This window comes from Psammomys obesus, unplaced genomic scaffold, assembly GCF_907164565.1.
Source record: "Psammomys obesus unplaced genomic scaffold, mPsaObe1.curated_primary_1811, whole genome shotgun sequence".
NCBI classification, from domain to species: Eukaryota; Metazoa; Chordata; class Mammalia; order Rodentia; family Muridae; genus Psammomys; species Psammomys obesus.
In genome coordinates this window covers 21,023,746-21,048,943 of record NW_026595981.1, presented here as the reverse complement: position 1 = coordinate 21,048,943, position 25,198 = coordinate 21,023,746, and the positions used below count along the sequence as shown (strand labels likewise).

The 25,198-nt window shown below is 53.0% G+C and overlaps 2 protein-coding genes across 7 annotated transcripts; one reads left to right on the top strand and one right to left on the bottom strand.

Annotated features, from left to right (window-relative positions):
- Positions 1–318: 318 nt before the first annotated feature.
- On the bottom strand, positions 319–14,694 carry Prr15l (proline rich 15 like). Of its 6 annotated transcripts, none has more exons than XM_055620607.1 (2): positions 14,674–14,694; positions 319–1,441 (listed from the first exon to the last, which is right to left on the bottom strand). In XM_055620607.1, the coding sequence occupies exon 2, from the start codon at positions 1,411–1,413 to the stop codon at positions 1,111–1,113; it is 303 nt and encodes a 100-aa protein (XP_055476582.1). In that variant the 5' UTR covers positions 1,414–1,441; positions 14,674–14,694; the 3' UTR covers positions 319–1,110. The 6 variants fall into 6 exon arrangements, with proteins under 6 accessions (XP_055476582.1, XP_055476579.1, XP_055476578.1 ...); XM_055620604.1 differs by lacking the exon at positions 14,674–14,694 and adding an exon at positions 5,709–5,955 and having other exon boundaries at positions 319–1,444; XM_055620603.1 differs by lacking the exon at positions 14,674–14,694 and adding an exon at positions 5,709–5,955.
- Positions 14,695–15,925: 1,231 nt separating this feature from the next.
- On the top strand, positions 15,926–24,523 carry Cdk5rap3 (CDK5 regulatory subunit associated protein 3). Its single transcript, XM_055620197.1, has 14 exons — positions 15,926–16,056; positions 16,253–16,298; positions 18,216–18,347; positions 18,576–18,676; positions 19,009–19,057; positions 19,694–19,872; positions 20,049–20,185; positions 20,321–20,465; positions 20,835–20,936; positions 21,289–21,367; positions 22,093–22,181; positions 23,343–23,548; positions 23,866–24,037; positions 24,166–24,523. The coding sequence occupies exons 1-14, from the start codon at positions 16,051–16,053 to the stop codon at positions 24,229–24,231; spliced, it is 1,509 nt and encodes a 502-aa protein (XP_055476172.1). The 5' UTR covers positions 15,926–16,050; the 3' UTR covers positions 24,232–24,523.
- The last annotated feature ends 675 nt before the right edge of the window (positions 24,524–25,198 follow it).

Here is a 25,198-nt window from a genome sequence, read left to right as displayed (position 1 = left end):
GAGGTTATAAAGATTCCCTGGGCTCCATCAAGCTCCTAACTGGTGGCACCAGAATTTAACTGCTGGTCCCAGACTGAAGCCCTGAGCCCAACAGAGACTCCGGGCCTGTGATCAAAGGCCTGCCCCACTCTCTGACAGCCCCTTCGGCCTCACCGTTGTTCACGGGCATCTGTCTCCTTCCCTTCTCCCCTGCCATGTGAAGCCAAGCTGGGTGGCGGGTTTACTGACACCCTCACACTTGGGGCCCCTTCCTGACGTCTGATGAGACCAAGGAAGGTACGGATGTAGAAACATCCCATAAAGAGTGTAAATAAGACCTTTGTTTCTGCAGCATTGTTTATTCCTAAGTAAAACCTACCATAACTTTTCAAACAAAATTCAAGGCTCCGGGATTGACTCCTGGGGCTGATCCATCTCAAATACTACCAGGGAAGGCATGGAGGAAAGCCGTTCACTCCTCCACTTTGGACCCTTGGGCTGGGGTGTGTAACCTGGCACCCACACAAGTGGTGGTCAAGGCGAGGGTTCAGGGGGATTCCCCGTCTGGCCTTCTGCAGCACCCTGGGGAGTGCCACATCCTTCGCCCCTGGGAGCAAAGTTCCAGGAAGTTTACTCCTTGAACTAAGAGGTGATCTCAAGTTCAGCACTCCGCCTCTGGCACCAAAGAAACCACTGTCACGTGGCTTCCTCGCAACCCTGCCTTTCTAGGATTGGTCCAGGGAACAGTCACAGGTAGAGAAAGTAGAGAGAGCAGCAATTCAAATTCACCTTTAACCCTGTGCCAGGGAGAGGGTGGAGTCTGCCCTGTTCCCTGTCTGTTCTCTGTGAAGCCACTGTGCCAAGGATGGCAGTACTTCTAAGTGACAATTTTCATGGTGGACCAGAGCGTCTCTGTATGTGATCATGGGGCGAGGACCCTTGGGGTCTCACAGGCCCTTCGTAAAGCTGGGGCACATAAATACAAACCTAAGAACCAGGTGTTCCTGCCAGCAGGGATCAACCACCACCGTGGTTTTAGCTATGACCAAAGAGGCCAGCGTAACAAGCTCCTGCCTCAGACCCCACGAGTGGCAGGGAACAGGGAGGTGCTAGTGTCCTCCTCGGCTGCCTTCATTGTCCTTTGTCCTCCCTGTCATCAAAGAGGCTGGGGTTCTCCGCCAACATGGCTCGGACTTTTTTCTTCTCTTTGAAGCGGCCAGAGTTGGAGACCTTGACATGCTTGCCTTTGGTGTTCTTGTCCACAATCTTCTCCAGGCGGCTGTTGAAGTCGCTGTGAGGGTCTCCACTGTCGTGTCCCAAGGGCTCTGCGCCTCCCTCCGTTTGGGCGTAGGTGTCAGGGATTTCGTAGAGCACTTTGGGCGTGGATTTCTTCTTCCGCAGGAAGGTCAGTTTCCACCAACCAACTTCAGTCATGGTGGTCCCTAAGGCCAGGCAGGGCTTTCTGCTGAGCCAAGTGGCAGAGACAAAGGTCAGTGGGTGAACTGGATGAAAGGGCCAGCCCTCTCTAGGCTCATTCATAGTTAGTGGCTATTTTAAGAGACAGAGGCAGGTGTGCCGGCTAAGGCCTGTAATCCCAACACACAGGCTGAGCTGGGAGGGTTGTGAGTTGGGGGGGGTCAGCCTGAGCTACATGGTGAGGCCCTGTAAGAATTGAAGGCAGGACTGAAGAGTTGGGGAAAGAGCCTTCAAAGCAGCCATGAAGAGGAAAGACACTGAGCCAGGCAGTGAGACAGTGAGACAACCCTACCCATGGCCTTCCAAAGCTGCAGAGGGAGCTTGGAGCTCTTCTCTTCCAAGCCTACAGTCTATAGGCTAGTTACACATATCTGGGTCTTTGACACCAGGACCCAGTCCTTCCCACCACTGCCCAGGGTTGGCAGACCATTGACAGGCCACACCGGCAGAAACACAGGACAGAGTTAAATAGAATTTGTCATAGTTCCAGCCTCCTGTCATTCCCAACAGCACGCGCCTTTCCCGGGGAGAAGGCCGCTGCAGTCTAGGACCGGGAGATCTTGGGTCCTGCCTCCTGACTTCTAGCCAAGTTCCTTCTCTGGTGCTCAGTGTCCTTATCCATCCCACACAGCCCTAGCAGTCAGCCCAACCATTACTGCCCCTCTACCCAGGTTGACCTGCTTTGCAAAGGAAAACTTGGGAGGTGGGGTAATCATTAGCGGACCCGTCCCAATTCCCTCCCACCACGCTGCCACAGGACAGGTGTTTGAAGGGGAGTTAAAAATTTGCAAGGCAGCCAGGCGGAGCCCGACCTGTCATCCTCACAGGCTGTACTGTACCCTTCCATAATGGATGATGTGGGATTGGGGGCTGAAACCCAGGCTTCTCCGCTCACAGGCCATGTGCCCCCGACATGGCCTCCACGCAGGCCTCATCTTTTATTAATTTCCACAAAGGTGCTTATGAGCTGGAGGAAGGCCTGGGGAATGACGCTCTCCAGCCATTGCTGACGCACACAGCACAGACAGCAAGAAAGACAGGCCGAGGGGACAGAAGTCTGGAGGAATTCACCTCTATAGAGGGAACTCATCGGCACAAGCAAAGGCATCTCTGAGCCTGGAGAGGTTGGCGGCCTGGTCTTATGAACCTAGACTCACACCAGACAGTTCCAGGGAAGGGGGAAGGAGGGTGCAGAAGCCAGTAGATCCCAGAAAGCTAGATGGCCACCCAGCCCAGACCCGCGTTTGTTACCTTCTTTAAAAGCTGACGGTGAGGCTTTTGAGACAGCCAGCAGGCAAATACACCTGCTACCAAGCCTAGTGACCCGAGTCCATCTCTAAGGCTCACATGTGGAAGGAGAGAACCAACTCTCAAAAGCCCTCCCCTGACTTGATGCACCATGGCACGCCCCTGTATACACACAATTTTTTTTTTCCCTTTGGTTTTTTGAGACGGGGTTTCTCTGTGTATCCCTGGACTCACTTTGTAGACCAGGCTGGCCTCCAACTCACACTTGCTTCTGCCTCCCAGAGTGCTGGGATTACAGGTGAACGCCACTGCACCCAGTTACAGAAAATAATTTTCTTAACTCTAATTTAGGCAAGACAGGATTTGTGTGCACCTTTTAATCTCATCATTGGGAAGGCAGAGGCAGGTAGGTCTCTGAGTTCAAGGCCAGCCTGGTCTATTTAGTGAGTTCTAGACCAGCCAAGCCTACGAAGTGAGACTGCATCTTAAACAAACAGAAAGCAGAACAGAAATGTAATTTTTAAAAAAGCTGATAATGAAGGGGGCTGAAGACATAGCTAAGTGGTGCAGCCTTTGCCTCATTTACCCCAAATTCTGGGTTTAATCCCCCGCAGCAAACACCCCAATCTTGACGGTCTTTCATTACATTTTAGAAAACCTCCAGAAAGACAAGTACAAATTGGAGTGGCAGTGTGTGTTTTTTTGTTTTTGTTTTTTGATGTAGAAGAAATATAGGATACTGCTTTCTCCCCCTTTGGTTCTCTGATTTTCATAATTTCCATAATGCATTAAGAGTATTTGGGAGTGAGGAGAGTATATACAATTCAGAAGAAAAACAAAAGCAAGACACCGTCCTGGGAACAAGCTGAACCCCTCTAGCCCTCTCCCTTCGTACTGTCTCCTGCCCCTCTACACACTCTCCCTTCCCCCCACGCCCCAGCCTAGGAGACCCTGCCATTACTCTGTGCACAAAGCAGACCCCTTATTGCCCACTCCACCCCTTTAGCCAGGCTCGAGTGACAGACGCTAAAGGGAAGCCTTGTTCGGCTCCCAGTTAGAGCACGGAGGAGCGAGACAGAGGGCTGGGGGGGGGGGGGGTACTTCCAGGCACCCGGAGAGTTGAGTGCACCAAGGGACAGCCTGAGAGGTTTGCCTTGGCAGAGTGCCCCGCCTGGGCTTAGCACGGCCTAGCACAGAACTCGGTGTTCCAGAGTGGGTTACTGGAAGGAGCTGTGGGAGGGCGAGGAGGGAGGAACAGGGTGCAGCCCGGTAGCTGTCTTTGTCGACCCGACCCTGCCCATCTGGAGCAGAGACTTGGGGAAACGGAGGGCTGGCTGGCTGGCTGGCCCAGCTCCTGCATCTACTCCTCAGCACCCGATTTCCTAGCCCTGTTTGGGAGAGGGGCTTCTGCCTTCTCAGGTCACTGCCTATCAAGATGGCATACCTTGAGGCCACAGGTCACGAGGAACTGGCCGGAAGACCTTAAATGGGAAGAGCTTAGAGCCTTGCCTTGGTGCCCTTTGGCCTGGACTTGTACCCTGGACTCTGAGGATGATGCCTTCGCTGGCCTTCCTGTCCTCTCCATCCAGGACACCTAAACACCTGAATAAGTGTTTGTCCCTTGAGGCAAGGCAAACACATGGAAATCTGAACTTGTAAAACACAGAAATTGACGCTCTATTCTGCGCTTTTCATAATAACTCAGACCTCAGCTCCAAGAGTCTTTAGTGCACATAAAAGACAGTATAAAATCTGTCTGGGCTCACTAGTGAGACCAGGTCATTTAAAAAAAAAAAAAATCTGCCTGGGCTGGTGGCACCTGACTTTATTCCTAACATCCAGAAGGCAGAGATGGCAGGATCTCGGTGAGTTGAAGGTCAGCCTGCTCTACACACAGAGCTCCAGGATGGTGAAAGAAATTGTCTGGCAGGGTTAGTGGTGGTGTAGAGGACTGTGGATTAAGTTCGAGACCAGCCTGGTCTACAGGGAGAGTTCCAGGATAGCGGGGCTACACAGAGAAACCCTGTCTCTGTAAACCAAAAAAAAAAAAAAAAGGAAAAGAAGGAAGGAAGAAACTCTGCCTAAAAACAAAGAACAGGTATTAAGCTGATACATACTTGCAATCTCAGCTCTCAGGCGAGAGATCACAGTGAGTTCAAAGCCAGCCTGATCTACCCAATAAGTTTCTAGTTCAGCCTGGCCTCCAGAGTGAGACCCTGTCTTAAAAATAAAACAAAATGGACAAATAACAACAAAAAGTGCCGTGGTGTACACGCTTGCTTCTCAGACCTCCGGGGTTGTAAAGAGTTAACTGTTTCCAGTCACCTGCCCATGAGTGATCTCCGAAAGCCAGGGGGTCCTGGTGGTGGACACAGAGACCTGCTAGTTGGACCCCAAGATGCCAGGCTGAGGGCTGGGCCCTTGCCCTGGGCCCTGCAATCATGGGATCTGCTGTTTGCGTGGCTTCAGGGCCAGTGAAAGTCCTCGTGAGACAACTTGTCACCTCCTGCCTCTGGTGGCTAGCACCATGGCATCCACATGAGCGCCCAAGACAGGCCCCATCACCCCAACTAGGACACTTTCTGAAGGGCTTTGCCCAGAGCGGCCAAGCTTCTACTGAGCTGGACAAGTTAACCATTGACTGAGGCGGGGTGGGGGGTGCAGGGGAGGGAGCCAGTTCCGTGTTGTGGAAGCTGCTCCCCTCCTTCTTTGGGACCCTTGACCACCCTGAATGAGACTGGATGGGTGGTGGAAGATGTCTCTACCAGATAGCCAGATACACTGACGTCCGGGGTTGTGGGCCAGAGGAGGGGTCTTGAGCTAGGAGTTAAAAATGAAACTTTCTCTGCAGGATTTTTTTTTTTTTTTTTTGGAGGCCTGGACCTTCTCCAAGAGGCCAGTGAGGTGAGACTGGATGGAGTCTGCCGGGCTCTCATCCACCATGGAGGCAGGAGTCAGAACCCGGGCTCTCGGTTTCCCCACCCACCAGTCCCTGCTTCGGGTACCTGTAATCCTCCGGACCGCTCGGGGCTGGAGGCAAGACTATTTCCTAGAGGAGTTGAACGTAGGAGCTGCCCAGGCAGGTGAGACTGGAGGAAGAGGAGGAGGAGGAGAGGGTGTCTCCAGGGTGCCGTGCTGGCCACCCTCAGCCTGGAGAGGTGGGTAGGAGCGGCTGCAGGGCAGGTGTGAGAGAAACAGGTGCAGCAGCAGGTACCTGGAGCAGCTCTGCGGCTCGCGGAGTCAAGGTGAACCTGAAACCCAGGGCCCCTCCCAGCTAAGTAAACAGAAGCAGAGGCTGGCTCAGGCTGATGAATATTCATCACCCCAGAAATCCAATCCCGGTGCCCCCGCATCCACCCAGGAGCTAGGGTCCCTCCTGGGATCACCAAGCTAGAGGACAGGATCCCAAGGGACATCTGGCATGGGGGAGCACGGAGCCTCCCTCCTCAGTTTTCCTGCTCTTCGGTGTCTGGTTGCATTCTGAAACTGGCTCCAAAGCCTCCCCCACCCATTTTCTCTTCCAAAGAGGCTTAGACCCCTCTCCTGCTTAAGCCGCCAACTTGGATGTTGTCAGGGCACACCAGGGAAAGGGTTAAGGGCCTTAGCGGGCTGGGCATCACAGCTCCTTTGAACTCCCCGGGTTGAAACCAGTCTCTGGTTGAACTGGTTGGCAGACCGGTTCCCAGGCTGTCTGCTCTCCCCCACCCAGAGCTCCTCTGCAGGCTGGGGGGGACTGGGATTCCCTCCTGACCTGATGCCCCTCCTGAAGATCTCACTGGAGGAAGCCAGGGCAGCCTGGTGTGTGGGCAAGGCTCATTAGAACCCTCACAGAGCCTCCTCCTGCTCAGAGGTAGTTATGGGGGGGAGGGGTGCTTAAAATAATACACCAGGTGCAATAACCCCAGCACTCAGGAGGTGAGGCAGGAGGATCACCAGTTCCAGGTCAGCCTGGTCTACACAGAGAAATCTGTCTCAAAATATTAAAATTGCTCAAAGAATCAGCTTTTCTCAGACTGCCAAGGAGAAGGATAGAGATGGAGGAGGAGGGGGAGGAAGGGAAACCAACGGGGTGGGGCGGGGGGGGGTAGGGGGGAGGAGGAAAGAAGGGAGGAGGAGGTGGTGATAGGTGTAGGTAAACAGAAAGGGAGAATGTGTGTGTGTACGTACATAGTCACCTCCCACAAACCCACCTCAGCCCAGCTGCTGGCCGTGGGCAGTGCTACCCTGAGGCGTTCCCTTGACCTTCAGATGGGTATCTCTCCGGAGGGAGAAACAGCTGCTGCGTGTCCAGGTTTCTCAAAGCAGTCTTAGACCCAGCAAACTCACAGCTGCCTCTCCTGACAGAGAAAGGCACCGGGGCTTCAAAATAAATAAATAAATAAAACAAGACAAAAAAAAAAGTTCTGATTTCCCTGGCTCCTTCCCCAGGGTATGTTTTGACCCTAACTAGCCAACTCTCAAGTCTTCCTCACTCCAACCTTGCTTTTGCTAGGTGTAGCAGCCTCTTCTTCCTCCTCAATTCCCCCTTCTTCTCCTCCTCTTCTTCCTCTTCTTCTCCATAGCCTTGGGTCCTGTCTTTCAATCTCCTCCTAAACACCCCCTCCATCCTAAATAGCCCTTGGATGGACAGGCTTTCAAAGGCTTCCTATCCCGTGGCCCACACCAGCGCTCCCTCGCCCAAGGCTGTCTGAAGAGGGAATCTCTCTAGTAGTTTTTAACCTGTGGGCCGGAGACCCCTTTGAGAGTCATATACCAGATACCCTGCATACTAGATATTCACATTACGACTCATAACATCAGCGAAATTACAGCTATGAAGAAGCAACAGAATACAGTTTTGTGGTTTTGGGGGTCACCACAACACGAGGGACCGTATTAAAGGGTCACAGCGTTAGGAAGGTTGAGAAGCACTGTTATAACCTTCGAAGGTTCTTCCTATCCTTCCCGTCCTCCTCTTCTGAACCCAAGCTCTCCGTTGCCTGCCTTTATGGGTACAGAAGGTTCTCAGGAAGGTGAATTCAGGAGAGCTGGCTATGCTCTGAGATAGGAATAGCTTCCTCACTCACTCAGTTCCCCAAGCCAAACTCCTATTCATCCCTCAAAACATGAACTAACTATTACGCCTCCCATAACAGCGAGGCTTTTCTTGTACTCCATAGGTGTTGTTCATATATTTTTGTCGCTAAATGCCACTTTGATATACACACGCATGTGCATACATGCAAATAAGAACATCTAATAAACTGCACAAGTGTTGGTCTCCCTTACAGAATATTAGCTCCTTAAGCCCAGAAAGCTAGGTCACCAGTTCCACCAACACAGCTGTTTCGTTTTGAGACAGAGCTTCTCTGCGTAGCCCTGGCTGTCCTTGACCCGCTTTGTAGACCAGGCTGGCCTCGAACTCACAGAGATCCACCTGCCTCTGCCTCGCTGAGTGCTGGGATTAAAGGTGTGCACCCCAGCTTGCATAGTAGGACTTTATGTATTTATTTATTTTCTTTTTGAAATAGGATCTCACTATGGTACCTCTGGCTGTCGTGGAACTTACTATGTGGACCAGGCTGGCCTCGAACTCACAGAGATCTACCTGCCTCTGCCTCCTCCGAGTGCTGGGATTAAAGACGTGCACCACTATGCCTGGCAACGCAGTGGGACTTTAAAAACACTCGTGAGAAAAGGAAGCAGCGTCACTGTTATCTACAAGAGCTCTCCAGTGGCCGCTTGCTCTGCCCAGAGCACCTAGGTGTGTGAGGAGGAGATTCCGAGGATTTGACTATACGGCAGTGGGCAGTGGCAGCTTTAGCGCCAGCTTGCTCTTGGCTTATCTTCTCCGGGGGTGAGGGCTGCTGGGAGTCCGGGGGTGTTATTTTGCAAACTTTCCCTGTCTCTAGTACAAGGCACACACGATTGTCTTAGTAAAACCACCACAGCTCCCTAGGCAGGCAGGTTGCTTTCGGAATTCCCAGGCTATTGTTTGAGCCCACTGTTAGACCTTGTTGTCTGGGCTCTGTGGTAGAGGTGGAACCCCTCACAGGCCTACCCGTGGCCTGCCCATACTGAAGGCCTCAAGGACAGGTGCAGGCCCTTCCTTCTGGAAAAGTCTGGCCGGAGAAGCCAGCCCCAACCTGTGGCCTTCGGGACATTTATTCTGGGAGGTGAAGAACTGGAGTCATAGACGTCACTGGCCTTTCTCTTAGTGCTGTGTAAAAACTGGCACTTTTAAAGGATGTCTTCAAAAACTAGGTTCAAGTATGACACGCCGTACACAAGCCAACCGTGTGCGTTTTTGAGAGAAGTATCCTTCCTGAGTTAAATTCGCCCAAGGGAGAACTGAGGACTTGGGTGTCCTGTTGGCGTGCACAGCCAGGGTCACCTATTAGATACCACACCTAGCCTGGTCAGACGCAGCAGTCTTCCCATTTTCCTGAGCTCTGCCCAGGGGACAGAACTTGGTTCCCAGGCTGTTTTCTAACACGGAGGGAAGAGGGGAGCTGTGTGATCCCTAACGCTCCCCTTCTAGGAAACTGGAGCTCCTGAGACAGTGTGCAGGGCCCGGCCCACATGACCAACGGAGGAAAGCGGAAGAGACCAGATCTTGAGGTTGCTCAGCTCGGGAGGGGGGGGCCCTGTCACAAGCACAGAGGGCAAAGATCAATTTCTGATGGGACACGCCCGGGGCAGCTGGGAGGCAGGGCAGGGATAGCAGCAGCTACCTTCCCTCTGAGGTGGGCAGTAGAGTTTCCACGGGGAAAATAGGTTTCTTTCATTTTTAGATGCCATCCGCTCCCCAGATGGTAGTCTGGATCATCTCAATACCTCATAGGTCTTCCTGGATATACTCATATATATATATATATATATAAAACATTTTTTCACACCAGGGATTGAACCCAGGGCCTCTACCACTGAGCAGCGTCCTCAGTATTGTTCTTTGGTTTGTTGACTCTGTTGTTCCTTTTTTTGGTTTTTGAAACCAGAACATTTATTTTTGCGACTGAGTGTCAAAACCCTTGTTTCTTGCTCATCTCCCTTTCTGTCTGCCGCTGAGGCCAGAATGCCTGGAAGGGAAGGCGCTCGGGCCCTCTTGTCTTTTCCTCTCCTTTGTTTTACCTTTTATTCTGAGACAGGCTCTCACTCAGCTGGGGGTGGGGATTTCAGATCAAGGAGTTGGCAGGATCATGGGTCCTCATACGGACCTCTGCTCCCAGCTTCCTCCAGGTTTGGGGACGCTCGGCTCGCCTGGCCTGTGGCTGCACTGGCTCATAACTCTGCTGCCTTCACTTGACAGACACTCATGAGGTGGCTGAGGCTGGCTTAGAGGCCCCCCCGCCCCCCACCCCCATCCTCCAAGAGCCTCGATTCTGGGCTTGTGCCACTCTGCCCCTTATGCCACCCCTTTCTGTGCATCTGACTCAGCTCCCTCAGCCTTGCTCTTTAGAGAATACTTAGGATGGTCTTTAGATGTCGCCCCAGTGGGCCCGGACTAGCTCCTCCTCTTGAGATCCTCAGCGTAACATGTGGGCAAAGGCTCCTCTCTCCAAATAATGTCACTGTGGCGTGCTCCAGGGGTTGACATAGATGCCTTTGGGGAGATATCTTTGTCATTGTGCCCTGTCTTTCATTGCGTAGACTAACTGCATTTTCAGGCCGTGGCAGACACTGCGCCTTGAGATCCTCCGAGGAGAGATTTGCTGAAAAGCTTGGGAGTGTGGCTAGCAGCTGACGAACAGCCAAGGCTCCTCTGGGGTCTGTCTTAGCCGCAGAAAGCATCAGGCCAAAGGCCATGCTCTTCTGGGAAGAGTTGTATCTATGGGGGGGGAACCCAAACAGTTATTTAATCCCCACCTGTTCACCCCCCAGAGTTCCCTTGCCTCCACCCGAAGCCCACCAGGCTTGTCAGCCTGGCAGTCTTTCTAGCCAGGCCTAGAGGTACACACCTGCAATCCTAGCATTCCGGAAGCTGAAGAGGTATTGCTGAATGTTTGAGGCTAGCCTAGCCTGGGCTACGTAGCCAGATCCTATCTTCTAACAAACAAACAACAAGAACAAAACAAAGATCCAACCAGCCATGTAATTCAAGTGCTTGGAAGGTAGAGGGAAGATGGGGACTCCAAGAATCAGCCACGGAGCCAGTGGTGTGGGCCCAAGGCCTTGATCACCACACCTGGGAGGCAGAGGCAAGAGGATCTTTATATAGCGAGACCTTGTCTCAAGAGAAAGAGAAAAAAATCATGCTCAGAGGCTGGAGAGATGGCTCAGAGATTAAGAACACTGGATGTAGCCGGGAGGAAGTGGTGCACAGCTTTAATCCCAGCACTCAGGAGGCAGAGGCAGGCAGATCTCTGAGTTCGAAGCTAGTCTGGTCTACAGATTGAGTTCTAAGACAGTCAGGGCTACACAGAGAAACTGAGTCTCAAAAAACAAACAAACAAACAAACAAGCAACCAAAACAAAACAAAAAACCATACAGGTAAGGTTGGAGACCAGACCGTGTGGAGTATCTGAGACCATGTTTCAAAAGGCAAAAAAGAAGAAAGAAAAACATTTCCCTCTAGTCCTCCCTGTTCCTGTCTGCTTCCCCTTACAGAAAAATGACCCCAGGAAACCCTCCGAAAAATGCCCCACTGAACAACGCAACCTGCTTCCTTCTGAAGAATACATCCAGTGTCACCAACATGCCTGCTTTCCAGTATAGGGGAAGGAATAACATCTTTGTGTCTTTATAAAAGACTGTCCCTAAAGTTCTTGATCACGGCTGGGCATGGTGGTGCACACCCTTGATTCCAGCCCTGGGGAGGCAGAGGCAGTTGGATCTCTCTGAGTTCGAGGCCAGCCTGGTCTACAAAGCAGTGAGTTCCAGGACAGCACAGAGAAACTCTGTCTTGAAAAACCAAAAAAAAAAAAAAATTCTTAACCACTTCAAACCCCAGAATACGACTGTTTGAAAACAGATGTATTTAGTTAAGATGTGGTCATGCCACATGAAGTAGGTTCTAAACCCAAGACCTGGGGTCCTTGTGGGAAGATGAGACAAAGAGGCACACAGAACGTTTACCGCACATGCTAAGGAAGGGACTCTGAAGTGACATTCCTGCAAGGCCGGCTGGTCACTGCCAGAGACAGGGAAGGCACAAGACAGATTGTCACCCGGGGACCAGCTGTGCTGACGCCATGATTTCAGAGCTCAGGTTTGTGATAACTGGCCACAGCACCTCTAAAAAAATTACACACCTACTTTCTCGCAAGGCTGGACATCACTTAGGTATTTATTGGCCATTTGGGCTTCCTGTTTATGGAAGGGATCCTTTCTCTTGTTTTTGTTTTGTTTTGAGACAGGGTTCTCTGTGTAGCCCTGGCTGGCCTCGAACTCACAGAGACCCACCTGCCCCTGCCTCCCTGAGTGCTGGGATCAAAGGTGTGCGCCTCCCCTACCGGGCAGCACCTTTGATAAATGAACACAGTCCCAGGCTCCGGGGAGGGGAGGTCTCCTTCAATGCAGAGTGCGGCCGTCCCGTCACACGGCGCACGGTATTTCTTCCAGCACCAGAACGGTGTCTTTGTGTTAACAGGCCCCAGCCCTGGCCTCGGCCTGCATGGGAATGGAGGCTCATACAGAGAGGCTTAGCGATGGACTGACTTTTCTTTCTCTTGGCAGATTAGGTTCACTCCCCTGTTGCAACAAAGGTGCAGAAATAAACACAGTGGTGTTTATTTGAGAGATGATACCCAGGGCCAAGTTCATGATGACACCCAGGAATAAAAGTGAATGGGTGGAGGGCGTGGCCAGCAAGGCAAGGGCACAGTCAGCAGCTCTGTGGACAGCTCAGCTGACTGACTCTGTGTGGCCTTCATGGACCTATGCTTACCCTGGGGAGCCTTTCTTCCCAGATCCCCACTTCCTGACTCCCAAGTGGCTCAAGAGGGAGTTGGCTCCATATTCTGACCTGCAAAGGGAGGAAAAGGGGAGCTGGAGGCCTTGAGGCCTTTTCCCCTAGAACATGGATGCCAGCCGTCACCATCATCAAAATCGCCCTGTAAAGAACACACTTTTGCTCATCCTTCCTGCTTGTGCGAGCCACTATCACTGCCTGGCAGGTATCCGGCCGAGTGCTGCTTAGAGAGATGAACAAGTCTGTAAACCTCCCCACAGGCACTCACGGGTCAGCGGAGGACAACGGCAACCGGGGAGACACCCCAAACGGCGAGGCATCCAGATGGGGCTGCTGAGCTTCCGAGAAGATTCTCCCTCTGTGTGTCCCTCTCTCTCCTCCCTCTTCCTCTCTCTCTCCCTCTCTCTTCCTCCCTCTTCCCCCTTTCTTTCTCTTCTCTCTTCCTCTCTCCCCCTCTCTCTCTTTCCTGCACACACACACACAAGTGTCAGACCATAAAGCAATAAAGTAATGCACATAGGATACATGTAAAGGTCATTTGGATGTCAAAGTTAAGGCCTCATTTTACAGATTTTTCAAGATAAGCCAGCAGGCACTGGTCCGAAGCCGGGTATGGTAAGAGAGAACTTTGTAAGGGAGAAGGGACCTCAGGAGTGGGAGCGCTGAGTCTGACACAGAGACTCGGGAGAAAGCGAGCAGCAGTTGTGTTGACGTTGGACAACGAACCAAGCTAAGCTTCGGCTCCCTCGCCCTTAGCCTGGCTACTAATAGAATCCACGCACGCTGTGAGTTATAAGACTCACATTAGATACAGCTTGTAAAACATCAGATCTATGCTGGCGGTTGGTGATCACTTAAAAAACAAGCAAGCAATAACGGAGAACAGGGCAGCCTGCGTGCGTGACAGCGGTACTCCGGGGCTCTGTGTGTTCCTGTTGCAAAGCCTGCCCGACCCTAGCACTGTCCTTTTTCATCATCCCCTCCTCTAAGTTGGCAAGGATTCACGATCAGAAACCTCCTGTGGTCTCTCCTTTGATTCCACAACCCAAGCGCCCCCCGAAGCTGACAGAGTTGATGACTTGGTGCCCACAGGCCTCCAGTACCTCATGGCCTTGGCAAGGTGCAGAACGCCACCCCCGCACCACCGCCTGCTTCTGTTCTCTGGGCTAGTTTTCCCAGGATCAGTAGTTGGGCAGAACTCTTATCGAACACCCTCGAGTTCCAGATGCATCAGCCTGGAAGCGGCGGGTATGGGTAAAGGGCTTGTGGTCTGAGTGTCACTGACTCACGGGGGCTGCGTCTACCACGCTGGCCTTGCCCTGCTGTGCTCTGCCTGTTGGTTCAAGGAGGAAAGAGACACCTGGAGGGCGTGGCGGTGCCAGGCTTCTTGGGATGTTCCCAGGAACTGGCGGTACACGATTGGAACCCGGCAAGGGTTTGCTTAATCACAGGGGAGTCTGGGCAATTCTTCTCACCTGAGTCAGGACTCTGAGATGGGAGCCAGGCTCCCGTGAGAGCCCAGAAGAGTTCCATAGTGCTTCCCTGGACTGTTTCCACGGATGCCTGTCGACGTATTCTATAGTAATAACGATCATATGTACTGTTTTCTATATGCAGAGTTCACCAAGTATGAGATCGCACATCTATAACATGGCGTCAACTGTAAAAAGTTCTGAACCTTTAAAAACTGTTTTCGTTATTTTTATTGTGTATCAATGTTTTGCCTGTGTGTAATATATATAGCACGTAATATGTAATAATATGTAATATATATAATCCAGCCCCGGAGGCAGGCTCTGCACTGCTAGTGTGTTTATTTATTTAAGCCTCTAAACAGAAATACGCCGAGATACTATCTCTAAGTCGAGAGAACTGTGGCCATCGCAGAAGTGTGGAAACTGCCCAAACCCTCACAGGGCCAGAATCTAGGTCTTCCCACTACTGTAGCACACCAGGCACTTCAGTCCAAACTCTACTAGGCCCTGGTGTTGGGTTGCATGGGGGTGGGAGAGTGAAGAAGGAAGACAGTGTTTAGAAATGCCATAACCAGATGCGTGTGGTCCCTGGGACTCTGACTTACCCACTTTTTGTCCAAATCTGAAGCCCTCCCTTGGAATGAATCTGCCACTCAACAACGACAACGACGACTCAGCTTATGATTCTCCAAACTGTCTTTCTTTCCAGTCTGATGACCGTCTGCACACTTTCCACTTGATGGTTTCCCAGCATTGCCAACTCCACAAGTTCAAAGCCTCTCAAACACAGGCTCTGCACCCTGCATCACTGTCTCAACACTTAAGTGCCATCTTTCGTGTGTGCTTTTTTTTTTTTTTTTTTTTTGACAGGGTTTCTGGTAGCCCTGCCTTTCCAGGGACTAGACCAGGCTGGCCTCGAACTCACAGAGTTCTGCCTCTGCCTTCCCTACTGCTGGGATGACAGGCCTGCGCCAAGGCGCCTGGCCCTGTCTCCATTCTTATCTCCCATTAACCCATCCTTACAGCCAATATGTTCGTGTCCTTCCTTGTACCAAACCCTTCAGTGGTTCCTCTCTGTCTGCAGGGCTGAAGTCCAAGTTCCTTAATGAAACACTCTTGATAGGAGCCTTACATTTTTACAGCCTGCTCTCGAGTCATTCCCTGCCCCTAAACCTTTTACTGCGTAGAGGTGGGTCCGAGATCAGCCGCAGGCGGGAAACAAACCTGTGTGGTGTCCTCTGGAAATTCGTCGAAATTTTTAAACAAGGGACCGTTGCATGTCTCTGGCGAACGCCGCCAGTCTCTCCTGCCTGTCTTTCCTGAACTTCTCTTGCAGTCTGTGGCCTCTAAAGTTTATTTCCACCGGGAACACCCTTTCCACACATCAGCCTTCCCTTTGCAGCTTTTCCTCTAACGCGCCAATGCAAGTGTTTCCTCCTCTCCAGTCCCTGTCCTAATCGCCCAACGAGAATCCGATGCTCAAAGCCCGTATTTATCAGAAACGGGAGGACAAAACGTGACAAGAGCCTCAAGGGAGAAAAAGCGGGAAGAAAGGACTTTGAACTACTCCTGAAGCCTCCATCGAGACGGCGCTAGGACCCTGTCCGCGGACTGGTTTGTTCTCCGGCAGGGGGCTCCGCGCCGGGCCTGGGAGAAGGCCGCCTACATCGGCTCTTGGGCGCCCCCTACTGCACCGCGCAAGCGCCACAGCCCTTCCAGGAGCTTCCCGGGCCCGAGCCCGCCTCTCTCTCCCATTGGCTGTTCGCTGTTCTCCCGCCCCTCAGGTACTCAGCCATTCAGAACGCGTTGGTGGGAGGGGCTTTCGGCAGGGGGCGGAGCGTGTCCTCGGATTGGCTCCGCCGAAGGCGACGACGTGGCGGAAGGAGGCCGGTCTGTAGCTCAACTGAGGCTCACGCACAGGGACTCAGGATTGGTGCTGGGCTGGGCCGGGGTCTCCGGCCGGAAGCGGAAGTGGAGAAAGGATGCAGGTGTGAGGACCCGAGCTGGAGAAACTGCCTCTTTTCTGGGAGTCCCTGTCCCGCCTGCTCCACCCCCCTCCCGACCTCAGCCGGACGCTCTGGCCCCGCGGGGTGGCGGTTGGGTGCGCGAGACGAGCGCGCGCGAGGCACGTCGCCTTCCCGCGTTCACTACCTCCTCCCTTCCCGGTTGTGTGTTTCCCACCAGGACCATCAGCACGTGCCCATCGACATCCAGACCAGCAAGCTGCTCGGTAGGAGAGGGCGCCCCCGCGCGGTCGCCCGACGGGGGAGGCCTGCTAGTTGGCCCCCCGTCACCAGCAGCCGGAGCTGGGAGAATCCGGGCCGTGGTGCCCTCCTCGCTCTGGTCCCACCGTCTGTACTGGCTCCGTTTTCTACGTTTAACATTTATAACGTATTATCAGCTCTTACTCAGGCACAGAGTGGGCTAGCGGTAGAGATGGTCAGTTACGTCCATTTGGAACCTAAGTCTGTTAAGCGCTGTCTTCCTGCTTTTTGCGTTATTTGGGGGGGGGGGGGAGGCGGGAAAACCCCTCCCGCTCGAGAAAGTTTCTCTCTCCCTTTGACTTTTCGGAGAAGGTCTCCGAAAGTCACAGTGGCACAGAGGCACAGTGGCTCGTGCTGGTAACCATGTCGCTTGAGAAGCCGAGGCTGGAGGATTGCTGGCAGTTCTCAGACAGCCTGGTTTACATAGCAAGTACTAGGGTAACCAGGAACACTCAGGCATTAAAAAAAAAAAAAAAAGCCTTTAGTCATGGCAGAAGCCGTGCTGGTCTACGTAGCAAGCTTCAGGACAGCCAGGACTCCATGGAGACCCTATCTCAAAAGAAAAAGACAGAAAGACAAGAAGAACTTTTAGTGAAAGGCCAGGCCATCTCTGTATCTGGTTTATGTCCCTCATTCTATCACTTCTGTGCACATGTGCACAGTTCCTGGCACTTGAAATAGATACTGGATTCACCAGTCCATTGTTAATCATGTCCTTACGAGAGTGTTTGACTCCCTCAGCCCTTTTGTAGGAATTCTGACATCCACAATTTTTCTTTCTGACATTTTTGTTGTTGTTGTTTTTCAAGACAGGGTTTTTCTGTCCTGGATTCACTTTGTAGACCAGGCTAGCCTCGAACTTACAGAGATCTGCCTGCCTCTGCCTCCCTGAGAGCTGGGATTAAAGGCCTGTGCTGCCACATCCTGGCCTCTTTCTGACAATTTTAAGAGGAACACAGCAGAGACAGAATCTCAGATACTGTTGTGGCGTCAGGTGATTGACCAGTTGACAGATTTGTCAACAAATCCATCTTTTTAATTTTACCACGATGAGAGGGAGCATTTAGTCCTTTGATGGGTACTGGTGAATCCTCTGCCTTAGCCTCCCAATCTCCAGGATTACAGGCACGAGGCACCATGCATTCATAGTGTGTGGAAACTCTATGAATCTACCGTGGGGTGTGAGCTTGTCCTCAAGTCATGAGAAGAACCATTCACTGAGCATTTATTCCACCCCAACTGCCATTTTATACTCATTTTTATTAAAATGAAATTACTTTCTGTGAGTTTGAGGCCAGCCTGGTCTACAGACTGAGTTCCAGGACAGCTACACAGAGAAACCCTGTCTCAAAAAAAAAAAAAAAAAATCAAAAAAACATGAGACCAGCAACTAGCATTATCCAGTCCTTAGGACGCTGTAGGTGTTAGGTTTAGGGGCTTTGCCGTTGTTCTTCATCCGGTACTTTGCATAACCACCTTGTGTTTTCCATTGTTGTGGTTAATCCCAGCCCCGAGGAAATGGAAGTTGAGCAGCACCCTCTGTCAACAAGAAAGATATAATTACCCGTTAGAAGCAAAATATTACGGAGAATTTAGAATGGTCAAAAGTGGCACTTTCATGTCAGGACCAATTAAAAGTTTTTCTTTATCCCTGTGTTAAGGCGGTTGCTCTGTAAAACTCACACTGGGGATAAAGTCAGGGCGCCGGAGTCTGTTTAGCCCAAGCATCTCTCTGAGTCTGTCTTTTCATCTTCCCGTTCCTCCCTCCGATACCTCAGCCGATACAAAGACTTTTGTTCAATATCCAGCTTGTGACACTAGTGAGTTCCTGATGGGGAGTTGGCGGTCTGGCAGACCGCAGTGACTGGCTGCTTCTCACACAGATTGGCTGGTGGACAGAAGACACTGCAGCCTGAAATGGCAAAGCCTGGTACTGACCATCCGGGAGAAGATCAACGCTGCCATCCAGGACATGCCAGAGAGCCAGGAGATTGCCCAGCTGCTCTCTGGATCCTGTGAGTGATTCGGAGCCACGTCACTCAGAGCCTCTTCCTTCCTGGAGCCATTCCCTTGTTGAGCCAGCAGGGCTGACCGCAGAGCCAGAGAGTGTTTTTCTGGGTTGTAGATGCTGGTTTCTCCCACGCCAAAGTAACTGGCAGCAAAGCACAGGGGTCAGCCTCCTGCAGTAGCCAGAGGACAGGAAGGACGGTGAAATTCTAAAAGTCTCCATTCTTGCCTTTTAGACATTCATTACTTCCACTGCCTAAGAATAGTGGACATTCTTAAGGGGACCGAGGCCTCCACCAAAAATATCTTTGGCCGCTACTCTTCACAGCGGATGAAGGCAAGTGTGGTCAAGAACCAGTATTGTGCACTTGGGGACACCCAGCCCTTGCCTCTCTAGTCTCACTGATGAGCGGGTCAAAGCGGCCTGCGTAGTGCATTTTCTGAGCATTCTTTGTCCCCTGGGCTTATGTGCTTTGACCTTTGGGGATCACTGTTAGGTATCACCGCCTGAGAATCATGTGGGTGGTCCAGCCAGCATCAAAGCTGGAGGAAGGCGAGGAGGTAGAGTGTGCTGTGCTAGGAAGCCTGGGGCAGCCTCCTCTGCAGGAACCGGCTGTAAGGGAGCTGCTGCTGCTCCTCTGGCTGACTTCCTCTCTCTGCTCTTCTCAGGACTGGCAGGAGATCATAGGCCTGTACGAGAAGGACAACACCTACTTGGGTAAAGTGACCCTAAAGTGGCCCTCAGCATCCATGGGGTCGCCTGCTCCTGGGGTTCTGAAGCACCAAGCTTACAGGGAGCAGGGAAGGAAATGGAGTGCAGTCCAGATGTTTCCCGACTGTAGGTGTGAGAAACAGTTCTGCAAGTGCTGGGGGAGGAGGAGAGGCAGGCAGGCAGTGAACATGTGTGTGCCCAACTGAGCAGACAGGTCTCTGCCCTGTCTGACTCTTGCGGAGGTCCTGCCCCCATCCTCTCAGCATTCCTGTTCCTCGGGAGGCAGAAGAGGTATGGGTCATCCTGGAGGCCATATTGGAAGCCTGAGAGAGCAATTAATGGCCTGGTTGTAGTTCGGGTGTGCATCTGGGTAGTAAATAGTTGTAATAACCAGTATATACCAAGCACTTCAGTGCAAGGGCTTCTGTGTTTTATATGAGCCACACAGTGAAGCCGTGGATCCGTCTGGCAGCTAAGGATTGAAGCAGTCGGGTAAAGTAACTTGTCCCAGGTCCCACAGCTAGGAAGGGAGAGGCTGAGCAGCCAGTCCCCCACACCCCACCTCCTTCGCCATGCTAGGGTATCTGTGCACCTCAGGGCAAGGCTGTCCGTCCTACAGTAAATTTCCCGGGCCCTCCTCAGTGGAACTCTCCAGCCTTCTGGTTCGGAATGTCAACTACGAGATCCCCTCGCTGAAGAAGCAGATTGCCAAGTGCCAGCAGCTGCAACAGGAATACAGCCGCAAGGAGGAAGAGGGCCAGGCGGGGGCCGCTGAGATGCGGGAGCAGTTCTACCACTCGTGCAAGCAGTACGGCATCACGGTGAGCGGGCGGGAGTCCGGGCCTGGCTGTGGTCCTCCGTGGCTTCCGGGCTTCCCTCTCAACTGGACTCTGCCCATCCTGGGTCAGCGTCTCACCTCTCTGCAGTCTCGCCTTTGATCTGATGGTGTCCACCTCCCACCACGCGTGACCTAACCTTTCCCTCCCCTCAACTCTAGGGTGACAATGTCAGAAGAGAGCTCCTGGCCCTGGTGAAGGACCTGCCAAGTCAGCTGGCTGAGATAGGGACGGGAGCCCGGGCCCTGGGGGAAGCCATCGACCTGTACCAGGCTTGTGTGGAGTTTGTATGTGACAGGTGAGGAGCATCTCCACCACCCCTGAGCGAAGGGTGCTTTCCCTGCCCCCTGGGACCATGTGGTGCAGGACAGGGCCGGTGCTCGTTTCCCAGGCAGTCATGGGAGGCAGAGGCAGTCACTGTGCTGTGTTGCAGCCCCGCAGAGCAGGTGTTGCCCATGCTGCGGTACGTGCAGAAGCGGGGAAACTCAACGGTGTATGAGTGGAGGACGGGGACGGAGCCCTCTGTGGTGGAGCGGCCACAGCTGGAGGAACCTCCTGAGCAGGTGCAGGAAGATGAGGTAAGACAGGCCCCCGGGAGGACCCAAGGGGGAACTGCTTCCCACGCACACAGGGTCCAAGCCCTGACATGAATTCCCATAGCAAGGAATGAGGAAGGCCCTGGGAATGAGGCGTGGGTAGGAGGACCGGAAAGCCCTTTCCCTCCCTGGTTTCTTGGGATAGATGCTAGAAGCCTCAGCCCCCTGGCTCACATTGACCTGGGGCGGGGGGGGGGGGGTGTCTTTCAGTGAAACAGCCCTTTCGTGGGAGCTTGGAAGTCATGTGGTTGACTGTGACTTTCCACACAACGCTGAGACCTATAGAAAGACAAACTCCTTTTGCCTTTGTTCACCCACCTGGTCTGCGCTAACATCGTTTTTGCTTCTTAGATCGACTGGGGTGACTTTGGGGTGGAGGCCGTTTCTGACTCTGGCGTCTCTGCCGAGAGCCCTGGAATAGACTGGGGTATCTCCCTGGAATCAGACTGCAAGGTCAGATCTGTCTCTCTGGGTGGTCCTGCTTCAGCCATAGAAAAGCATCTGTATCTGGGGCACTTCACATTGCGAGGCCAGACGCCTCCTGAGGGGGCTGGTTACAAAAGTGAGGCGCCAGTGTGCACCTCTTTTCTGCTGGGGCTTGGGGTGTGGGGAGCCAAGTACCTCACTAGTCAGGAGGGCGGGTGGCACTACCAAAGCCCCCACTACCACCACGCTTGCCACTGCGTCGGAGCTGTACACCTCACCCGGCCGGAGAGTTCGGTTGTTGGATTTTTCAGGGGCTTTGGTCTGTCCTGGCTCCCTGGGAAACATTCACAACATTGCCGAGCATCTGCTGTCCATCCAGGATGCTGGGGGTGACAGGATAGACTGGGGCGACAACACTGCTGCTACGGGGATCACCGTGCTGGAGACAGGGACCGAGGGTAAGCGCCCTGCAGCGCTGGACTGTGGAGAAGCAGGAGTTCAAGGTCATGCTTCGCTACAGTGAGTTAGGACGGCCTGGGCTATGTGAGGCCCTGTCTCAAAAAAGTAAAAAGCAATCTTAACGAGGGTGTAAATGGAGGGACATAGAGAAGAGGTGGCTAAATACAGTCCGGAAACTCAGCTCCCCCTTTTGTTGTTTTGTTTAAGGTTTTTTGAGACAGGAGAATCACTGTGTAGCTCCGGCTGGCCTGGAACTGCCTATGTAGGCCAGGCTTGTCTTAGACTCAGAGAGATTCGTCTGCCTCTGCCTCCCCAGTGCTGGAATTAAAGGCCTGCGCCCCAATGCCCACCCACCAACTCTCTGTTTTAGAGACTGATTGTGGGCCAAGACATTTTGGTAGCCTGTTGGATGGTTGGGCTCTAGGTCTGACATGACCCACCCCCTCCCAGTCTGCAGAGAGGCTGTTGCAGCCACTTGTGTCACTAGAGGGCAGTGCAGGATGACACTTTTTCCTCCTCTTGCCACCAGCTGCCTCCCGCTTTGCCTGGGAATTTGCAGGCCAGGCCCGAGTGGGACTGAGACACGTGGGAAAGTGCGACCTTCCCCCTGGGGTTGGGCCAAGAGGTGGCTTGAGTGAAGAGAGTCTGTCCCTAGTAATCCCTGGGCTTCTTCCTTCCCTAGAACTCAGCTCCATGCCCGTGTCTCTTCCTTTCTTTCTGGCAGCTCCAGAGGGTGTTGCTAGGGGCTCTGATGCCCTGACTCTTCTTGAATACCCCGAGACCCGGAATCAGTTCATTGATGAGCTCATGGAGGTAGTGCCTTCTGGGGGGGGTTGGGTGACAACTTCTGACACAGGTGACGGCACTTCTAAGCCTTTCCTGCTGCTGTGGGGAGGCACTGACAATGTCAGCACCCTGGAGCAGAGCCTGACAAGTTAGGTTCGTTCTCATGGTTACCGTATACCCGGCTCCACCCGGACAGTGGAGATGGAGCAGTGAAGACATTCAGAGGTCTCCTCTGCGGAGCTTACACACCGGCAGAAAGAGCAGATAAGCAGGAGGAGTGCGCCCTACATCAGATCTTCAGAAAGCAAGAAGGCCGGGGTGTAGCTCAGTTGATAGAGTGTCTGCCTACCTAGTATCCAGGAAGCTCGGGGTTCAATTCCCAGTGCCACGCAAACGGGGTGGAGTCATTACTCCTGCAGCCCAGCACTCAGGAGATAGAGACTGGAGGATCAGAACCTTAAGGTTATCCGTAGCTATCCAGCAAGCCTCCGGGAAATTCCGTGCCTGTCTGGTTTCTTCCCCTTTCTCCTTGAAGAGACACCCTCTAGCCTAAGGGAGGGAGGGGACACCCAGTTTTCATAACACAGTAGGATTGATTTTTTTTTTTCCTTCTTTAAAATTTGTACTTATTTCTTGGGTGTGCACGCATCCAGATGTGTACCCGGCACACAGGTAGAGACCAGGGGACAACCATGCATGTCATTTTGGTGGCTTCTCACCTTCACCTCTGTGGGTTTTGAGGATCAAGCCCAGGTCGTCGGGCTTGGTGTCAGCTCATCAAACCCATCCAAGATTAACTGACTCATAAATACTACATCCTGGAGATACGGCTGTCGCTCATCTCCTTTCTAGACTTCTCCTAAGCCAGGGTTTCCCAGGCGTGATCCCCACTGCCACTCTCCTGCCCATTTTGAGAAAATGAGTAGCTGGGAATTTCGGTCGTGTGACCGTAGATGGGGGAAGAAGGATGGAGAGCTAAGGCTAAGCAGACGAAGGGGCAGCATGGGGGCTAGAGCCACTGCGGGAGCTGCCGCCTGCTCCCACACTATGGCATCCACGCTGTAGGTACGGCCTCTCCAGCAGTGGGGAGAGGGAGACAGCCTGTCTCCTCCAGAATCTAGGTCTTTGTGGAGGGCTCAGCCTCGGAGTTCTTGTCTTGGTTTGAACCAACTCCCTTTCCCTCCTCAGCTTGAGATCTTCTTGTCCCAAAGAGCGGTAGAGATGAGTGAGGAGGCCGACATCCTGTCCGTGAGCCAGTTCCAGCTGGCTCCTGCTATCCTTCAGGGCCAGACCAAAGAGAAGATGCTCAGCCTGGTGTCCACACTGCAGCATCTGACTGGCCGGCTCACCAGTCTCCGAATGCAGCACCTTTTTATGATTCTGGCCTCACCGAGGTTGGCCTTCCTGACTGCGTGTCTCCATCTTGAACAGGCTCTCCTCTGCTTTCTCTTCCACGACTCCACCTTCCTATGCACATGGCTTTCCCCTGGGATTAGGGCTTTTTTGGGGGGCAGGGTCAGTTGACTCATGGCCGTAGACAGAATCTGCTTCCCAAGTGGGCAGGAGTCTGGAGTGGTTTATATTCCTTGCCAGAAAAAGGACCGAGGGACGTGAGGGGAGTGGGAGGAGAGGCCAACTAGGAAGTTGGTTTCCTGAGCCTCACCCAGTCCAGCAGTTAAATGCAGACAGCCTCACGGGATGCCCTGCGCAGGTATGTGGACCGAGTGACGGAGTTCCTCCAGCAAAAGCTGAAGCAGTCACAGCTGTTGGCTTTGAAGAAAGAACTGATGGTGGAGAAGCAGCAGGAGGCACTTCAGGAGCAGGCCGCTCTGGAACCCAAGCTGGACCTGCTGCTGGAGAAGACCCGAGAACTGCAGAAGCTGGTGAGGCATGCTGGGAGCCTGCTCTTGGGGAAGGGTGAGGGGCTGGGGTGGAGGGACGGTCAGCTTCCACAGACCAAGGCCTGCGCCTGCCTGTCTGCTCCCTGCCCACTCTCCTCTCCGTCTCTCAGATTGAAGCTGACATCTCCAAGAGGTACAGCGGCCGTCCCGTGAACCTGATGGGGACCTCTCTGTGACACACTCCCCCTGTGTCTTCTGCCCTGCTTCCTGGCCTGCAAGTGGAGGTGGAACAACCTGGGCTTGTCACTAGGCCTCACCAGCAAGAAGCCAGGCAGACCTGGGGACACAGCCGTGAGCAGGAGTGTCCCCAGAATGGAGGAGACACTGGCACTCACAGTGATCTCTGCAAGAAGCTGTCTTGAGTGGTTCCCTGGCCTGTGGCTCAGTGGCCTGTCAGCCTGAAGCCACAGCTTCTCCTTCTAGTTATCAAGTAAGGCTTAATTAAAAAAAAAAAAAAAAAAAAGGAGAAAACGCCTCCTCATTGCTGGCTGTCCTGTACACCACTTCCCTAAGCCTGCTTGAGGTTGAAGCTGGGCACGTGTTTTCCTGGATTCTTGACCCGGGAGGCCTTTGGCTACTGTAGAGCCTCAGGTTAGAGACTTTTCCTTGCGTCTGGTGGTAGCAGATCCCATAAGTATTTCTAAATGGTTCAGCAAGGGGCTTTGGGCTGGCCAGTGCAGTTTTGCCCCGTCTTGTAAGCAGGCTCGTGCTGCCCCACCCCGGCCTGCAGCGCAGGGGTGCAGTCAGCCAGCCCTGTGGGACCCAGCAAAGTTCTTTTTTCCTCTTAACTCGCAGCTCGCCTTCTAAGCAGGGGGGAAATGTGGTTTGGGGAGGCAGGGCCTGATAAACAAGCTGGAGACAGGAGTTGTCACCCTTGCTAGCTGCCTGTCCACTTCCTACCCATAACCGCCTGCTCTGGGATTGGGTAGAGCCCACCCCAGGACAGCACCCCTCTCCCGAGCCACCTACCCATCCCCGTTTCCCAGGAAGGATAGGGGCTGGGGGTGGCCAGCAATTCGATTTTAATTTCATAGCAGAGCAGTTGATTCATGGCTCTTTGTCGCTGGCGTTGACTCCCGTAATGACTTTCCATCAAAATGAAAAGTGGAGTGACACCACTCATTATTCCTGCTGCTTGTTATC